Below are 19079 nucleotides of genomic sequence, written 5' to 3' on the forward strand. Positions count from 1 at the left end.
AATGAAAAGTATTTTTTTTGCGGGAAAAGTAAATTAATTAATTTAATTTGTATGGAGCGTAAGAAGACGCACATTCCATCCTCCTAAAAGCCCCTACCTACGTAGTAAGTGTATACTGCCGCCTATTGCATTCGATTCATTTTCAACACGAACTTAACACCAATGTAGAATTATGCTTTTATGACTAATCATAAAAAACATACGATTTTGAAGTAATTGTACTTGGGTTTCCTGTTACTTGATTGCACCATCACAGGAAAAAAAATGTGAGTTGTCAAAACGTTGAACGATGCTTAATTAAACATGAAGACACATTTAACTTATCTGCAACTTAATTTAAACAAACAATTAAATTTTGAAAGACGCATTGAAGTTACATGGTTAAAAATATGAAACTTAATGAGTTTGTTTTGCGTTTGCAACATTATTCTGCAACATTGTTATTTGCGTTTGCAACAGTATTCTTTGTTTGTTTGTTTCCAAATGTCAAACACGTACTGCATTGCAATTTTAATGAAACTTTGATCACAATTCGAACGTTTTTGACATCTTGATGCAACTTTTTCGTGCTTTGATGTTTTTCCAATGCCTTTAATAAAACTGAATAGAAACAAGGTGCTTTTAGGAAGATGTTGCGTGTGCTACTTGTACCTGTCTATGTGGTTCTAAGCCAAGTTATCATTTTTGCACTCAAATATCGTACCGCTTATAAAAAGTCTACTTCTCCCCTTATTTTTAATCGCAACAATCGCTTTTTGTACTGCGGATAAATTTTTCACAGAGCCTTTGGCTTTTGTCTTTTTGTTGCAAGGCACAATATCATGAGGCAAACACACGATAATATTCTTATGTCCAAGGTAGCCGAGAAAACTTCTTAAACCAGGAATCGAATCCAGTCACCTTCAGCGTGGTCGTGCTTTGCAGTTGATTTAAAAGTATAATATTGTTAATGCCGTTCCTGTTTGCGTAATTAACATCTAGGTTACTTCGACATGGCAGCCAAAGTCCCGGTACTACAAGTGTCAAACCGATGTTGGTGGAAACCAAACATGCAACATGATGCATAAATTATGGCCAATTGAAGCTTGTTGAAGCATAATTTGGCAAAATAATTTAAATAACAACAGCGCCACTAGCGTTCTAGTACTTATGCTTCTACTTGCTTTGCAGACGCATACTCTATGGCTAGGCTATGGCTAAGGAACTGTTTTCAACAAGTAGATGCTAAAAAGATTTATTTTAAATCTCTTTTTTTATTTCGAGATGTGTAATTCACTAACCATCTGATAGCATAAGTGGAACTATAGTTATTCATGAGTAGTCAAAAAAAAAAAGACAACCAAATTGCGTTTATTGATGAAGTTTCTCAGAATTCCATAAGTTCCACAAAAAAATCTTTTGTGGGCAAATCGTTGTTGAGAAAAAATCGGTGTATTTACGAAATTATTAAGAAGTTTGGAGAGAAGCACACTCTCGATGATATGCCGAGATCCAATACCTGTGGGCCCAGTGACGGGAAATGTTATTTAGATGTTATGGGACTAATTTGTTAATCACTTTTTTTCACGAGTAATTTACAATTGTGTTTTTTAAAATAAATATGTAGCCCTAAATTGCTTTTGAAAAAAAAGTTTCAAGTAAATAAGTAATAGCAAGCCCATGACATTTGTTTGACATTTGCTATCACTGATTGTGACCCTGGTAATCCACAAAAGGAAAAGAAAGGTGTGTGGAGCTATAAAAACGCTTATTAGGGGGATTCGCTGAAAAGTTGGTCGGTTTCGTGATTTGAACTATTCTTGCAAAAAAAAAATACGGCCGAGTTGCCGAATAATTGTAATTAAAAAAAGGTATTTCTTTCCTGATTAATCAGAAAAACTGTTATTGGCATTAATTTTCAAAAGTTTTAAAGCGCTCAAGGTCACTCCGGAACGGAAGTAACGCTCAACTGTCATGTTTAGTATTTCACCCATCACCCATTTTTAGTATTTCACCCATGCGACGCAACAAAGCTGAAATTTTAAAAATGACAGTTGTGCGTTCCTTCCTTATCGAGTGATGTGCCCCTGAAAACGTGAGGAGTGACCTTAAACGTGCCTAACACTTTGTATAACACGACATAGCTCTAAATATGTAGTCTGAGGCGTGAGGGGCAAAATATCAGGCTTCTAAAAAAAGTTATAAAAAGTCAAATGGGATGACTTTTTACAACACTGGTAAGAAGTAAGGAGAAAGTAGTTTCAATTGCATCAATGTTTATTTTTACGTAACAAATAACGGTAACATTTAGCTTTCCCGTTAAAAATTGTATCTCGTTTTATTGTCTCATCCGATTCTTTGAATTATTTGAACTCAACGTTCCTAAAGTTAAAACACAGCACTTTTTCGATTTTTGCTTTCGATTTGAAAAAGAGGCGTTAAAAATATGGGTTCTTTGGAAATGTTGAACGATTAAGTAAATAATAATTTTTGATGGAAAAGTAGATTGCGTCCTAAAAAAATCAGTAATTGATAGAGCATCGGTCATGAATGCAATGATGTTGTTTTAATTTTGTGCGTAGTCTAAGTCCGAAAACATGTTTTTTGTATGTGAAATATTTTAAAATTCAAATAAATTTAGGAATATTTATACAAAAATCTAACGTGATCAAGCTAATTTTCTAAAATTAAATCGAATAGGAGCCAATTGATTCCTTTATTGTTAATGTAACAATAAAAGAAAACATAGTCAGTATTTTGACTCAGCACTAAACAACCACACATCATTACTAACTAAGGTTAAAGATCAGTTATAAGTATAATATTTTATACTTATATATAAGTATAATATTAAGAAGTATAAAATTTTTCTGATGTAGACAGGACGATATGCTCATACCTACTGGATATAAGCGCGGCGCACCCAGCAGCAGTTACTTCAAAAATGATATGGAAATTTTCTTATTGAAGGGGTAAATAAAATACTAATGAAGGTGTATAAAACGTCTTTGCAGTGGTACACATTAAGGTGGGGAGTTTGGCCCAGGCACTCTATTGAAAGTCATTTTTACACGACTTTTCAAAAAAGCTTTATTACGTGTTCTCTGTATTATTTTCATATGACAACTTACAGGCAATGCATTTACGACAATTTGAACTACCAAATAACACAGTGTTTGCATAAATCGTATTGCCTTAGAGGGTGGCATGTTATATCGCCTTTCCCTAAGTTGAAAATTCCATTAGGATATGACCGCCATGAATTCATACAGAAATAGGTTTACATACTCACATATGATGCTAACTTACATCTAAGTTTGAAAAATAATAGGGTAATGTGGGGAAAGATGGCCATGTGGAACAAGTCGACCACCCTGTATTTGACAGTGTGTCACCCATTTCAAGTATAGGGAATGGCGAATTATGTTGTGATGTTGTGATAAAAATATTTAAAAAAAACCACCACGGTTACATGTAAACAATATATGAGAACATACGTTGAAAGTTTGCTTGCTTGGAGTCCACTATTTCTTATAACATTTAAATTAATGATTTAAAGGGTTTTACATTAAAATTGATTTTTCCAAATCAGTCTTTTCACATTGAGCAATGCATATTACAGGTAACTATCACTTGTAAGATAACATTTGAATGCTTTTATATCGTAATACATAAAAAAATTCAATGGTATGGAATCAGTTGTAGAGAACTCGAAACTTACCTCTCTGCGCTTGTTCCTTCCAAATTTTCTTGTTCTCCGCCAGACAAGTGATCCACGGTTTCTTGATCTCGAACCGATCCGGTTTCGCGCCATTCTTCACGTCCGGTTTCGGCTTCGGCTTGTCGCCACCGGTACCTGTTTCTCCGCTACCACCCCCGTTGCCGCCGTTATTAGTTATTGCTTCATTGCTTGTATTATTGTGGCTACTACTGTTGTTGTTGTTCGGTACACTTAGAGTATTGTTTCCTTTAATGCTAGTATTATTGTTATTGTTATTCTTGCTATTACTACTATTCATTGCGATTGGTGCTATCGGTGCTAAGACTATCTCTAACATATCGGCACACACAGCCATACTGGGCTCGACGATAAATTCGATAAAACCGATCTGAGACTCCGCCACCAGCGTATTGTTTCGATCGCAGAGCGGACTGAAGGGGAGCCCGAGTTCCTGCTCGAGATCGCCCTGCCGGAAGAACTCCTCGAGCAGTAGCATTGTCCACTTGTGATGGATGTCCCAGCGTTTGGCCGGATGAGAAATATCACAACAATGCAGCACCAGCGAGAGCGCCTTGGACTTGTCCACCTGTGGCTCGGCCAGCGTTAGCAGGTTGCGCATGTTCTTCAGTTGCTGAAAGTGGAACGACATATCGGTCGCGAGTACCATGTCAATGATCAGCGACCGCAGCTCGCGGTACTCTTCCTTCGAGAGATTCTGCAGCACGTTACAGTCGTCCTCTTTCAGCACCCGGAACGCTGCACTGATGTGATGGTTCTCTAACACGGCACGATCGTTGTACAGCATCGCTGTATCCGATCCGGACATCACGTGGAAATTATTGGTCGTCCCCGTGTGCTCGTAGTCGTGAATTAAGGCCGCTAGCAGCGTGGCGAAGATCTCGAGATCGGTTAGCCAGTGCATCATCCCCGTCTGACAGAGGATGTGGTGTACGGTTTGTGCGACATCGGCGGCATGCAGGTTGTTGTGGTATGGATTGCGAAAGCGACAGTAGCCCTCCTCGATGCGCGATAGGAACGTTTCCAGCATGGCCGGCGGAATCTTGAACTTGTGGATGCTACCGTATCGGTTGAGCAGATCGTAGCCCAGGTACTTGACCGGTTGGCAGTTGCCAGCGTCGGCCAAGGCAAACACATCGAACGACCAGTCGTCCAGACACTGCGAAATGGAAAGAAATACAAGAATAACGTTAGTATTGATAATCGCTTTGTATGGTTTTATTTTTTTTAATTTCAGATCCTTATTTTAAACAACGATGCCTATTGACGAAGTACAACAACAATCTCAGCAGCAACCTCAAACGAATCAAACGGACCAATTAACACCGGCGAGGGCTCCACCGGACGAGGAAGAAGAGGACGACGAAGACGATGATGATGACCTTGGAACTGCAGGCGATCCCACTGACGGTGCTCGAAGCTATTCCAGTACACAGGTGGCCTCGGCTGGTGGCGGATTCTATGAGGAGGACGAAGAGGAAGAAGAGGACGAAGTAGAAGAACAACCGGGACTGAGACAACTATTTGCACCAATCGGTAAGTCTTCAATGAACGGAATTTTACATTCTAAACTCGAATTATTATCATACCCAGCGGATACGCAAGCTCAGAGCGAAGATGAAGAGGACGGCGACTACATTCCGGACGAGGAGGTCAAAAAGACCATCATGGTGGGTAGTGACTTCCAAGCGGCCATACCTGAGGGTCTCTGCCGGTACGATGACGCGCTACCTTACGAGAACGAAGATAAACTGCTGTGGAATCCGACGGTGTTGGGCGAGAGCCTCATTGAGGAGTACTTGAAAAAAATAGCTGCGGCGGCGAGCAGCAACACGGGGGCACCACATACAAATAATGTATTCTCGATACCTTTGGGGAAGCACCTACGGGACGACGAGCAGGGACTTTATCTGTTGCAGCAGTGTGGGCACAATATTGACGAAGCGTTACGGAGGCGACGGATAAATGCGTTGCCCGTGGCTGAGCAGCAGATGAGCATCTGGTCCGAGGAGGAGTGTAGGAATTTTGAAAATGGCCTTCGGATACACGGGAAGGACTTTCACATGATTCAGCAGTCGAAGGTGATTATTTTTATCATTATTTCATCCGTTTGATATTTATAATAATGTCCATGGTACCAAGGTGAATAAAAATACTGAAGATCATGTTTGTCACTGCCAAAGCACCTCTGTTTAATTATAATTTATATTCCTCTTCCTTAGGTTCGCACCCGCTCCGTCGGCGAATTGGTCCAGTTCTACTACCTATGGAAGAAAACTGAACGGCACGACCTGTTCGCCAACAAGGCTCGCCTCGAGAAGAAAAAGTACAACCTTCACCCGGGGTTGACAGACCACATGGACCGGTTCCTGGAGGAGCAGGAAAATAGCACCGGCTTCGGCGATAGAAGCTCGTCCCCCGGGTTCGCTAGTTTGTATGTGGGTGCGCCGGAAACCAAGCGGCAGCGCCTGATGGATTCGAAAGGTGAGTTCGACGGCGGTAGTTATTAATCGTGTGTTATGTCAACCGTACTGTTACTACTACTCTTTGTTGCTGAGCATGGGGATCATTTCATCATCATCATCATCATAGCTGCATGCTGCTCCCCACTCCCGTTAAGTGTGTTCTTAGAGCGCACGAAGAAGAACACTCCATTATGGCCACGTCATTATTCATCTCAAAAGCACTGCATTACAGCTTTTTTATTCGACAAGGGTGGTCCCCGTATAGTTGTGAAATTGGAAAACATTATGCAAGCCGTTTAAACTTTATATTTATATGATTTATAAACACTTTAAAATTCGAATAAAACAATCAAGGGACCATCCTGACTGAAGGCACACTCACTGTCTAATTATTTTGTGTAACCTTATATTCCGCATACTTTGTGCATAATTTCGTATATATGAAAGATATTTTCTTCTTTCCAATCTATAATTACAAAAAACTAAAAAAAAAAATGCCACCACCTATTTAAGACCACTCAGCCAGCACAGGATCGTCGAAAAGGTCTTCGTCAGCACTGTGACTCAGTCCTGCGGTGTTCCCCTCTGGGAGGGGACCACTAGCTAAGTAAACATAACATCATTCAAAAAGGGAAGAACCTACAGAACACGGCAAACACAAGGTAGTAGCTGAATGGCGTACGAGCGCCACCAAACAAGCGGAACAAAAAAAATGGGATAGAAGAAAACTAGCCGTGCCGCACCGTATACATACATTGCACTCTTGAAGCTTGTCTTGGATATGGCAAATAGGGGACAACTTCTTTGGGAAAGCAAAAGAAAAATAGCAGCAAAAGAACAGCCGAACTTTTAAGAAAGCACATTGGTACTGCAACCCAGTTCGTGTCGCAAGCACTGACAACTTTTCGATCTGAGATAGATTTTCGTTTTGTTTTAGCTATTTCTCCGCTTATGCACAAGAGCAATACGTATTGTGTGAAGAAAGTGCTATTTATCTGTATTAAGTTGTAAGATGTGATTTGGTTTTATTGACACATTTTTAAAATGGAAAGTATTTGTTAATAGCAGTCATCGTACGAGGACGTTGAGGGCCAAGCAATCGTTTCGTAGCACGTCATAGAAGATTATTTAAGATTCCAATTGGACGTAGATAATAACTCTCTCAAAAATCTTTGTGCTGAAAATTGAATCGGAATCAAAATTATTCGGTTAGCCGAGAAAAAAATCACTGAATGTAAAGAATTGTGCGATAAAAAAATGGAAATTTTCTTTGGAATTGCAATTGTATGAAAACAATATAGTCCAAAATTTAAACTTGATCTTATTGTATTTTTCAATATATATGATATCCGAAAATCCATAAAATATAATCTGCCATTATTCTCAATCATAATATTATTTAATAATTTAACTCTGGCGGCTAGTTTATCACCGTTGTCAAAACGGTAGAGAGATAAATATTATGCAGGAATATCATGCAGTGCAATTCAGAAGGTCTTGCTCGTTTCGTCGTGCTACAAAATTAGAAACACAAGTTAAAAAATAACATACAGAGTTGTTTAGGAGACAATTGGGGGAAAACTTGTGATAGCCAATTGTTTTATTCTCCATTGACCTTTGTTCAGAACGTCAACAGGCTTTGTACATTGAAGCGAGTTTATGCGAGTTTATGGAGGTCACGAAGGTGCAACGCAGGTGATGCATGTGATGATGTACCACTGTAAAACAAAATACAGAGGGATGCTAGACCTGATTGTAGAGCCCTGAGTCTCTCTGAAATGTACCAGATCAACTATGATACCTATTCAAATGGAAAACAACTCATCATGTTAATTATACGCATGGTATTTTATGGACCTGCGTGAACTTGATGGGTTATTATCGATTTTGAACCATCCCTAGTTGACTTGGTACTTGGTAGATCAAATTCTCTGAACTCCAGAAATATTTGGAAAACCTAGAACACCTATATCAATCTCCCTAACGGCGATGGACCGGTGGTGCTTTCCTCGTGCATTATTAAATGTATTAAGAAAAGTAAGTAAGATAGGTCAAAACAACACTTTAGGGAGATAGATCCCGTTATTTCCATCAATTCCTATTTGTTTGCATTTATTGCTATACATTTCCACTTAAAAAATCGATCTTGAAATTGTTTTTTCTAAGGAGGGACCCTTGGGGAAAACAGTGTTTTGGCAATAACTTCGAGACGCAATGACCGATCTGACCAAAACAATGGGACTCGATTCCTCAATGAATGCAACTTGTTGCGATCAAATCTGTCAACGATAAGTTCCTAAAATAAGTGAGTTTTACATAGCACATACATACACACAGACAGACATCACCTAGGTTCGACGAGCTGATCCGATTGGTAATCTTCGATATAACGTACCCCCGATATAACGTAGACTCGATAAAATATCATTCGATATAGTGTACATTTTCCCCCGATTTAGCATACACTATGATTTTAATTTGGCTAGTAATTCAAAAATGAGCATTCATTTAGGAATGACATCACCTTATGGAATCTAATTTTATCACCTAGAGACAGTATTGTTACTGTTTTCTTCAAATCACACAATCCTCAGAATTCTCACGAGAAATTGGAAAATATTGAGGTTTTAAGCATGTTCTGTGGCGGATAAAAAGGTCTAGTCGATGTATATGGCAAAAGTTCTTTCGAAGTCAGAATTTTTCAAATGTGAAACTGAAGGAATTTCAGAAGGAATTCCTCAAAGAATTTCCAACGGAATTATTTAAGGAATTTCAGAAGGAATTCCTAAAAGAATTTCCGAAGGAGCATTTTTAAAAGAATTTTTAATAGTTTTAGGAAGAAATTTCAAAAAGAATTTCCGTAGAAAATCTTATTGGAATCTCCTACAAAATTCCTTTGGAAACTCGCTCAGGAATTTCTTCGTTTTCTTCTTCTGAAATTGTTCCAGGAATGCTGTCTGGAATTTCACAAGTAATTCATTCTAGAACTCCTCCGAAAATTCGCTTGAAGAGCAATCCAAGAATTCCTTCGGAAATTCCTGAAGGGATTCCTTCAAAACATCTTCATAAACCTTGTCATAAGACGAGTACGTACAGTTCCATTCAATTCCACCACTTAATTGTACCTTTAATAGACTCGAGTCGAGTCAAGTATGAAACACTGAAGACGGCCTTACTGTTGAGGTCGGAATACGTATCTGTCAAAGGTACAATCAAGTGATGGAATTATACGAACTCATCTGATGACAAGTAAAGAAATTCCACTAAAATTTATAATTTTCTTCTCTTCGTGAAAAGAATTTAGTAATTCCTTCCTTCGAAAAATCTTCCGGAAAATGATCTAAAAATTCCTTTTCAAATTCCACCGTATATTCTTTCAATAATTGAAAGAAGGAAATTTTAAGAATTACTTCAGAATTTAGAACTTCCTCTTGAAATTCCTTCGGAAATTTTATAAAACATTTATTAAGAAACCCATTCACGAAATCCTTTAGAAATTTCTTCACAAGCACCTTCCTTTCCTTTAGAAATACCTAGGGAAAATATTTTGAAAATTCATTAGGTTTGGAAACTTTGCATAGGATATTTTTTCCGAAATTGGTTTAGAAATTTCTTAGGAAACCATTTAGGAGTTTCATAGGCAATTCCACCGTAAATTCCTATGGGAAATCCCTAAGAAATACTCTAATTTCTGAAAAAATAGGTGATAGGTGAATAGATTCCATTATACACATTCATTATATTCACAACAAGTTTCGCCGTTGAATGAAATTTGTTGCGAGCAAATCGGTTAAGGACAAGGTCTTAAAAATAGGCGATTATTTTGTAGGTACGTGTTTTGCGCACACACATACTACAAACACGCACACTCATACATCCTCTCAATTAATTGAACTGAGTCGATTAGTTTATAATACTATAAGTCCCATTCCTCCTATAAAAAGTTCATCATTGAAGTGAACATATAGACTTTACGTACACTATGGTGTTCGAGAAGAGAAAAACGGCCCCCATAGCTATTTTAAAAAGTTCTTGGAAACCTATACCGTTAATCCAATAAAATTAATGTACAAAGGATACACAGAGCAATTACCGTTCTGATTTTAATTATACGCCCTTACTCATTACAATTGAAGGTCAAGGTAACTTGGGTTTTCCACTTACCCCATTCTAAAGGGGTAGGTGGAAAAATAACTTCCAATTTTCAAATATTTTTTCATTAATTTCAAGCGACTAAAATGGTATGAATTATCGTTTTTAGGTTTTCGCTGAGTGAAAGCTTTTGAGTATTCCTTTAAGTGTTGTAGGTTTTCTTTTAACCTGCGCCTAATGAAGAAGCAGTATAATGAAAACATAAATTTCCCCATACTAATTTGCATGTAAACTGGAAACGGCTTGTGCTAAATCAGTTTTAATCCAAATGAGCTCAAATTTTTAGAAGACACTCAAAACATGATAAAGCATCAGACGAGCTTTGTGGAGCAAAATCGATTTTTTGAACCACTCTAATGGGTAAATGTAAGGAATTTCATGAGCGGATACCCCACGAAGGAAAAGCAGGCATGGAATTATTATAATACATATAAGGCCATCTTAAAATGTCGTGGATATAGAAGAACGCAATATGCGTAATTTTTGACCATTTGCAGGGCTGTTACAATAGTCGCGGATTTCGCGATTTTCGCGTTTTTCGTGAATTTCGGGGATTTGTCGCGGATTTACCCTTCCAGTCGCGAAAATCGTGGTTCCGTCAAACATTGTCGCGAAAATCGCGATTTCCCTCAATTAAATTTTAGGATTAATTCAACATGTCACACGGTGTAAAAAAATGGATCGAAGTTTCATGTACCTCTGTTTTTTTTTTCACAGAAAGTTAGACAAGGTCACTATAAATGAGGTACGGGGTGTTTAAAAATATTTCAACGGCGATTTTTTGAAAAAAGTGATTTTTATTGTTTTCTTCCTTAATATACCTTCTAAAAAGTCGATTGATAACTCCGCAATGGATAAATTATTGTAATTAGCCCTAAGAATAAAAAATTAACATATTTGTTGCCTCTTTTGTATAGAAAACCTATCTTGAAACGGATCTAAAGTTTTGTAATTTTTTTTGTGAATTAAGCGTTTTTAAAGTATGTTTTCGAATATTTGTTTTATTTTGCTTTATTCACAATCTTATTTAATTTTTTTCAGCAAGTATCATCTATTTCCAGCCTCGGTTATCTGTTGTATTCACAATTTTTTCTTCCGACATTCGAACTAGATGGCAGGCCCTTTATCAGTTTGCCATATTTTATAGAATTCATAATATTTTCCTCTAGATACAGTGTCTCATCACTGAATATTGTTCGCAGCACATTTAACTTGAAACCCCTAAATCTTACTGGGCTGCTTCTTACAGTGTTCACGCTACATGTCCGAAATAGGCTATCGCATGAACTAGGGCGAATTTCATTTCCGACTGCATGTTACTGAAGCTAAGCTACAAGCACAACTGTCCCATATTTGAGAGATTTCATTTCTGTGTAAGCCATTCATAATTTTATGAGCAGTAAGTTGGTTACGTAAGTCGTAAAAGACCGTATTCGCAACAGCAATCCACAAGTAGTCTAAGGAAACAATTTCTCCAATACTCCAACCAAATTTACAATTACAATCTCAATCTTCAGTGAGACAAAAGTTTCTACCATTTCGTCTGCAAAACCCAAGAGCATATGCGTAAGAACTGCTGAGATGAAGTCATGAAGTACATGGTTGCGTGTAGAGACAGAGATAAGCTGAGTGTTGCTTGTGCTGATATAGTGCTTCAAAGGGGTGTGTAGAAAAATACCTTTGAAATGTTTGTAAATACTAACAAAGATGTTTACTGTAAAGTATCTCTGTTACGAATAGAGTTACCTCCGGCGTACATAACAAGTTTAGGCCTAAGTTAGGTCTTGTATAATGCAGGCGGAAAAGAAATTCGTTCTTTATAAAACCTTAATTCTAAGCAATTACGGACATGAAATGTAAAGAGGCAGACTAGTGTGCGATACTGAAAGCGTCCCTGACGTTTCATACGAACTTGTGGTAAAGGTTGTGATGTTGGTACTAAGTGAGTGCTCTGTTAATGCTACTGGGAGCACTGCAAGTAACACTCAATCCGCTACATGCACACAGAGTTTGACATCTCTTGTCCTTTCATTTGCGTAGCAAGGTTGTATGACAGTGGAGCGGTTCTTCCTGGCAATAAAACAGTTTCACATAACTAGGAAGCTTTCGAATTTTCCGAGCGGAAGGAGCTCCGTATAATACATAGTGAGGGCCAGTAAATGACGAGTGGTGCTTACGCACGAATTACAAGGAATATCATATGTTTAAAAGAGAAAATATTATGAATCTTTTAAAATACGGCGCACTTCAGTGGGCAGGTCATATATTGCAAATGTCAAAAGATAAAATTGCAAAAATAATATTCAAGTTAATATTGCCGATTTCACCAATTTGAAGAGTTATGTGTAGATTGTTATTTGCCCGCTTCTTTTTCTCACACTCACTCTCATTTCGGGTTGGTCGATTTTTGTTACTGAAATTTGCCCAATTATAACCCATTACTCGTGAGTCACATGTAAGCGTGTACACTAAATCGATTCCCGCCATGATTTGACGTCTATTTGTTTTCAGATTGAGCACTCACACACAAATATTATACACGGAAAATCAAAGTTTTTTGAGTGTATTGAGTGTGAGAAAAAGATGACTGTGAGAAAAAAAATCTCGCAAAACTCTTATAAAGTGCAAAAAGCGCAATATTCATCAGACAACAGTTATAGATGCTAAAGATAGAAAATGATTAAAATCGCAAAAATTAAAAACAAAAGAAATACTTGAAGAAGAAAAACGCATTAACCACAGAAAAACAATATTCTTACAAATTTTAGACCCGATTTAAGATAGGTTTTCTATACAAAAAAGGCTAGAAATATGTTTATTTTTCATTCTGCGGGCTAATTACAATAATTTATCCATTACTGAGTTATCAATCGACTTTTTAGACGGTATATTAAAGAAGAAAACAATAAAAACCACTTTTTCCAAAAAATCGCCGGTGAAATATTCTTAAACATCCCGTACTTCATTTCTAGTGGCCTTGCCTTACTTTCTGTGAAAAAAATCAGAGGTACATGAAACTTCGATAATAATCCATTTTTTTACACCGTGTATGTCATTTATTTGAGCGTTTGCAAAATAGCCAACCCGTAGAGATCCAAACACATAGTATTTGAATAATCTTTCAATAGTCGTATGGATGTTGGTTTAAGTGGACACATAGAAAGTCAATCGAATTGTCAGATCGATCATATTGCATTCCTGGATTACCGAAATACCGACAGCTATTTATTTTAATGCTTAGAACTTTTGTACCGCTAATTGCGGAATTACAATTATGATTACTTGCGCTGCATAGAGGGTCGACGATAAAGTTGGATCAAACTCAGTTAAATTCACACTGCTTCAGTTTTGGTATTTGCTTTGAACATTGCATCAATCATGTGATGCAATTGTTGATTTAGAAAATCAAAGTCGGAAGCAGACATGCTACCTGAGTCGTCAGAACGAAAGTTATTTTCCGTTGAAGAAGGGGTATGAAAATCATTCATCGTCGGTAAATTTTCAGAAATGAAATTTTGCCTGCCTGCAGCGATGCTTGCATAGGTGGGCGTGTTTGAAAAATTAGAATTCGACGAACTGCTCGTTACCCGTTTAGAGGTCCTTGGCGTGAGAGGTTCCACCACAAATCATGCATTTAGCATCCATGTGGCAATGTTTAGTTCCGTGACCCCACTTTTGGCACTGAATGTTCACTAGGCCTGCGGAAATGTTCCCATGTAACACGGACATGGGACATAATACAGGCCTTTTCCAAATAACTAAATAAAATTCTTGAGAAATACTCCTCTGGGAAGTACCAGAGCGAGATTTCCTTTTCATTTTAATTACTTGAACTGGTGAAAATCCAAGTAATTGAGAAATATCAATTTTAGACTCATCCAGTGATTTATCATTACTGGGGAGACTTTTCAAGACGACTTTGAACAATCGCTCAGTTTTGTCGTCGTATGTGAAGAAATTATGCCGTTTCTCAGTTAAATACTGAAGAAGACTTTTGCCAGCCAGAAAGCCAGAAAACTCGGCAACAGATACCATAATTGGCGGAATCCTTTGCTTTTTCGCATGGATCAAATCACCTGGGCTAGAGGTAGATTCGATTTGCTCAATTTTGTCATGAATCAATTCGAACTGATTGCTTCGATAGGAGAAGAACTATTTCCAATGTGAGATTTAGAAGAAATATCTGAAGTCTCCAGCTACCTTCTATTTTTTCGGCGCTTTGGCAGGATGGTCTTGAAACCTTGTTTTTTAGAAGGAAGTGGAGAATTCAGAGACTCACCCTTCCTCTTGTGTTTATTAATGCTCATTGCTGAGCGTGGAGACGTGACCTTCTAAGAGGATTTTTTTTTATTTTATTGGTGTTTCTTAATCATAGATAAATTTGCAATCGATTGATAACAAAATCATGAAAATCCGCTGAAAAATAATAGATTTATTTAGCCACAAAAGCCTATCATTTTTTCGTGACTTTCTCATTTTTTTTAATTGTGAAATCGAAATGTACCCCCATATCCCTATCGAAAACAAAGACGTAGTCCTACGTCAAAAACTTACTTCAGCTTACTCGATGTGATCAATAAAAAAGCGAAAATCATATTATCAAGGCCGAGAACTGTTGCCTATCATCGTGTGAAACGAACAGTAGAGACACATAAGAAGCATACTTCCGTGAAACTCACCTTCAGCACCTTCACCACTTCCGGCGGGAACTGCATCAGCGCCGTACTGGAGATGCGTCGGTAGATCCGATCGACGAATATGCCCGCCCGGATGGCGTGGGCCACCGAGCGGAACTTGGGCTTCTCGTCCGACCGTTTCCGGGTGGTTGCGAGCTGGCGGGTGAAAGTCGACGCCAACCATTCCCGCACCTCCGGCGGTACGGCATCCGGTTGCACCTCCGACAGTTCATCGTCCTCGTCAGCTAGGCGTCTGTTCGGTGAGGCGTCCGGCAGCGATGAGTAAACCGGAAAAACATCGATTCAGATCGGATCGGATGGACGGGGAAAGAGAAGAGATGAAGAAAAGTTTCAATTAGTAAACGTGGCCTGCGTCGCTAAGATGCGGCTAAAACGGGGATGCAGGAGTAAGGATTCAAACTGAAATTAATTGGAACGGTCGTGATAATAACTTGTTGGATATAAGTTGGAATACAAAACAAAAGCCAAAGTGAGGTCGGTAACTCCTTCGAAGTGGAAGTGTGTTGTTTTTTAATTGGGGATTTCCAGGGATGAAATAAAAGTTGCATTCAAACTACTCGCTACTCGCTGAATGCATTGGTCAGTAATAACTATCCACGCTTGAAGTTAGTTCATTTTCCAATGAACAAAGTTCTTGTTTTTGCGTAGTCAGTTGCACCAGATTGACTGGAAACTAGCGCGGAAGCGGTTTTAGTTGCATTTAATCTAGTGGAAAGCGTTTTTATTTATAGTTTGCAGTTAATTCACTAAGTGATATCGTAAAAGAAGTGAGAGGGTGTTTATCGGAGTAGAAGGAGGTCGGTGGAAGATCGGTTTTAAATAGCGATGGTAACGAGCAATAAAAAGGATAGATAAATTGTGACAATGTAGAGAGTTATGTATTGCCTAGCGTGTCAAAGTGCAATTTGATTCGAATACTACGGAAGCATTAGTGCTCTTACTTTTGTTCTACGTTAGCTCTACGTTTGCTCTCTTCTACTGCCGGTGAAAATACTTATCGTGTTTGATTGATAATCACATTATAGACTCAAATGGGCATCCACGATGATTTTTTCTTTCTGATTACCTTTTTACCCTTTTGCTGTGAAACCTAAATTGAATTTCTAGAGGTGAAAAATTTTATTCAAGCAGTTCTAATCATGACCCATTAAGAGTTTAATGATGTAGTCAATGTACATGTACGTATGTGCCAATGTTATTTCAACGCTGTTCATGTCGATAAATGCTTTTTATAACGAAACCGAATGTGTGCCAAAGCCACAATATCTTTCACAGGTAAACTGATAAACTAACGCGTCGTTCTTATCCAATTAACTCGAGCCCAACATCGTCAAATGGAATAAGGCATGTTTGAAAAAAATAATTGTTTATTCTTAATTGTTGATCAATAACGAACTTATCATGGCACTTTAATCTGGTATATGGAATTCAACCGTCCACTGACCATTTTCACCCTGCGCGTGAACCAAACTTGAAAACTATATCTTCGATTAGGTAATCAACAAACTTCCTGACTCTTGATGTCATCCTCTCGGTTTTGTGGTGTAAACCTCGGACAGGGCAGAGCCACTATCTGAGCACGGTTCCAACTTTTTGTCACCACATAACTTAATCATTACTGGAATTGACTAACCTACAGAAGAATGTACTCACACTAATTGTATGAACTTTTCTAACAAATCAGCTCTACGTTTTCGCACAGCTAAAGTTCAATGGAGTTTATAGTTGTTTGGTGTTTGTTTCAATGGTAGATTGGTAGCATCACTTTGCCCTTTATTTTATGCGGTGTGCGGTGTAAGGTACATAACAATTGATGGGAGTGATTTTGCTTTTTACTTTGCCATTTCGACAGTAAAATTAAACTTTCGGTTCATAAATTCATTCGGGCAGTTTCAATACAATATTCAAACTTCCAATTTAGTTCTATACATGCACACTAGCTGTATATATAAGGGGAGAAAGATAGGAAAAAAGTTCGTTATCTGTCGCGTGGGTTGCATACTGCATCCATGCAGACAACAAACGGGACCGACCAAACATCACAAACTCAGTCGGTGGCTCATGACGAGAGCGGTGGATGCATTGAACCGCACCATTCTATATCAATTGAACCGCGTAATAACTTCCGGTTCGACGCGGATTTGCTGTTCGTTAAAAGTTGTGTCAAAGCACGGGTGCTTTGCTCTTTTCAGATTTCATTTTCAATCATCGTTTATTTTTTTTATTCTAGTTTGGCCAAGGAATATAATGTGGCAGTAGATAGAGAGCTGCAGTGAAGCAGGCCCCATTGTACTCCCCATTGTTTGGAATATCTACCTACTAGAGGTGTGCACCGATACGCCACGCCTCCACCGCCGACAGTTTTAGCATCATACACAGGGTGTCTACTACCTGGAAAACCTGGAAAACCTGGAATTATCAAATTTCTCCCCACCTGGAAAAAAACCTGGAATTGTCAAGGAATTCCTGATAATCAGGGAAATTTCAATACCCGAGTATTCATGAGTGAAATTCTCTCTCAAAAGATGAAAAAATCATTACAAATACTTTAATTCATATAGAGGCAAAGACGACTTTGGCTGGTTTGTTCTATTATTGTCAGGGGGTTTTTGTCGACCAAGTTTTATGAAATTTTGGCCCACAATATTCTTTGATAAGCAAAGAAATGTTTAGGCCAAATTTGAGCATAATCAGTCATATAAAAACCCATGACAATAATAAAACAAAACCTACCAGGCAAATCATTCCCCTACCAATCAAATCTATTAAAAAATGTAGTGAACATTAATGGATCGTTGTTTGTTCACATAAAACGTTTTGCCATCTTCAAAAGAATTACTTGAGAATTTCCAGAAGCTATTCTTGGTGAAATCTAGGAATTTATTCAGGGAAGTATCAATTTAGGGAACAAGGATTGCTTTGTAAATTATTTTGAGTATTCCACCCGGAATTTTTTGAGGAATATATTACAAATATGCCCCTAAATTAGTTAGGATTTTTCAAAGCAATTCCTGGAGGAAATTCCGAAGGAATTTCAGGATCAATTTTCAATGAATTATTCAAAGAAATCACTAAAGAGAGTGTCCCGCATAAGAATGATTACCAATTTTCTAAAATTATTTTCTGGAAGAATTTCGAAGATAAAAATCGAAATAAAATTCCTTTAAAAGAAATTCCAAGAAAGGGAATTTGAAGGATTTTCAAAAAAAAGTGTGGAGTGACAGTTTGTGAAGGATTTTTGCTAAAGGAATTCTAGAGAAAAAAGAATAGCCGAAGGATTCCCGAATGGATTTTTCAAAGGGGTTTCTAAGGGTATTCTCGAAGTATTTCTGAAAGAATTCTTAGAAGCAAAATATCCGGAAAAACTCCTCTAGGGTTTTCTTAAGATACTTCTGAATATGAGTTCCTAAAAATTTCGAAAAAAAAAATATCGAAAAAGCATTTTCCGAAGGACTTCTGCCAAAATATGCTTCAATAAGCTTAATAGCCTATTCAGATTGAGGATTAGATTGATTAATCGTAATAAATATCGTGTTAGAAGTGGAAAAGAAAAATTGAATATATGGAGATGGCATCAGGTTGACATAAAATAAAAGGATGTTGAAAAGTATAAATTGCCCCCCAAAGAGCAACCCACGTCATACCCTAAAGAAAGGTAACCTTATACCTAACGTCATGGACAAGCAATCTTATATTATTGAATCAACGCATTTCCTGAAGGAGTTATCGTAAGAAGTTCTGAAGGATTTCCTGAAAAATTCCCAAACATATTTCCTTAAAAACAGCTATGAAATAAAAAATTCAAAAGAAATTTTCGATAGAATTCTGTAACCAAGTTTCCAAAGAAATTCTAAAAATAAAGCGTCAAGAAGAATTTCTGGTGAAATCTGCAAAGTATTTTATAAAAGGTATTTCAAGGGAATTTTCTACAAAGACATTTTAGTTTCGTACAAACACCTAGAGAAATTAAAAAAAATCGTAAAGGAATCGACAAATGCATCTCCTAAAGGAATTTCCAAACAATTCATTGAGATGTTTTCTATATTT

At 37.7% G+C, this 19079-nt stretch overlaps 2 protein-coding genes across 11 annotated transcripts in view; one reads left to right on the forward strand and one right to left on the reverse strand.

Moving 5' to 3' along the window:
- LOC134212586 (mesoderm induction early response protein 1) overlaps positions 1-7502 on the forward strand; it is a 41881-nt gene extending 34379 nt beyond the window's left edge. For 2 of the 4 annotated variants that reach the window (XM_062690577.1, XM_062690576.1), the window contains exons 4-6: positions 4956-5799; positions 5941-6202; positions 6697-7502. In XM_062690577.1, coding sequence (XP_062546561.1) covers positions 4975-5799; positions 5941-6202; positions 6697-6746 — 1137 coding nt within the window. In that variant the 5' untranslated portion in view covers positions 4956-4974 and the 3' untranslated portion in view covers positions 6747-7502. The remainder of the gene's footprint in view (positions 1-4955; positions 5800-5940; positions 6203-6696) is intronic. The other 2 variants (XM_062690578.1, XM_062690579.1) reach the window with 2 other exon arrangements.
- LOC134212579 (dual specificity calcium/calmodulin-dependent 3',5'-cyclic nucleotide phosphodiesterase 1-like) overlaps positions 1-19079 on the reverse strand; it is a 705268-nt gene that overhangs the window by 4302 nt on the left and 681887 nt on the right. For all 7 annotated transcript variants that reach the window (XM_062690565.1, XM_062690566.1, XM_062690571.1 and 4 more), the window contains 2 exons: positions 15015-15264; positions 3701-4877 (listed from right to left, as the gene is read on the reverse strand). In XM_062690565.1, the coding sequence (XP_062546549.1) occupies positions 3701-4877; positions 15015-15264 (1427 nt within the window). The remainder of the gene's footprint in view (positions 1-3700; positions 4878-15014; positions 15265-19079) is intronic.

Source organism: Armigeres subalbatus, chromosome 2 (assembly GCF_024139115.2).
Source record: "Armigeres subalbatus isolate Guangzhou_Male chromosome 2, GZ_Asu_2, whole genome shotgun sequence".
In the NCBI taxonomy this organism is placed as follows: Eukaryota; Metazoa; Arthropoda; class Insecta; order Diptera; family Culicidae; genus Armigeres; species Armigeres subalbatus.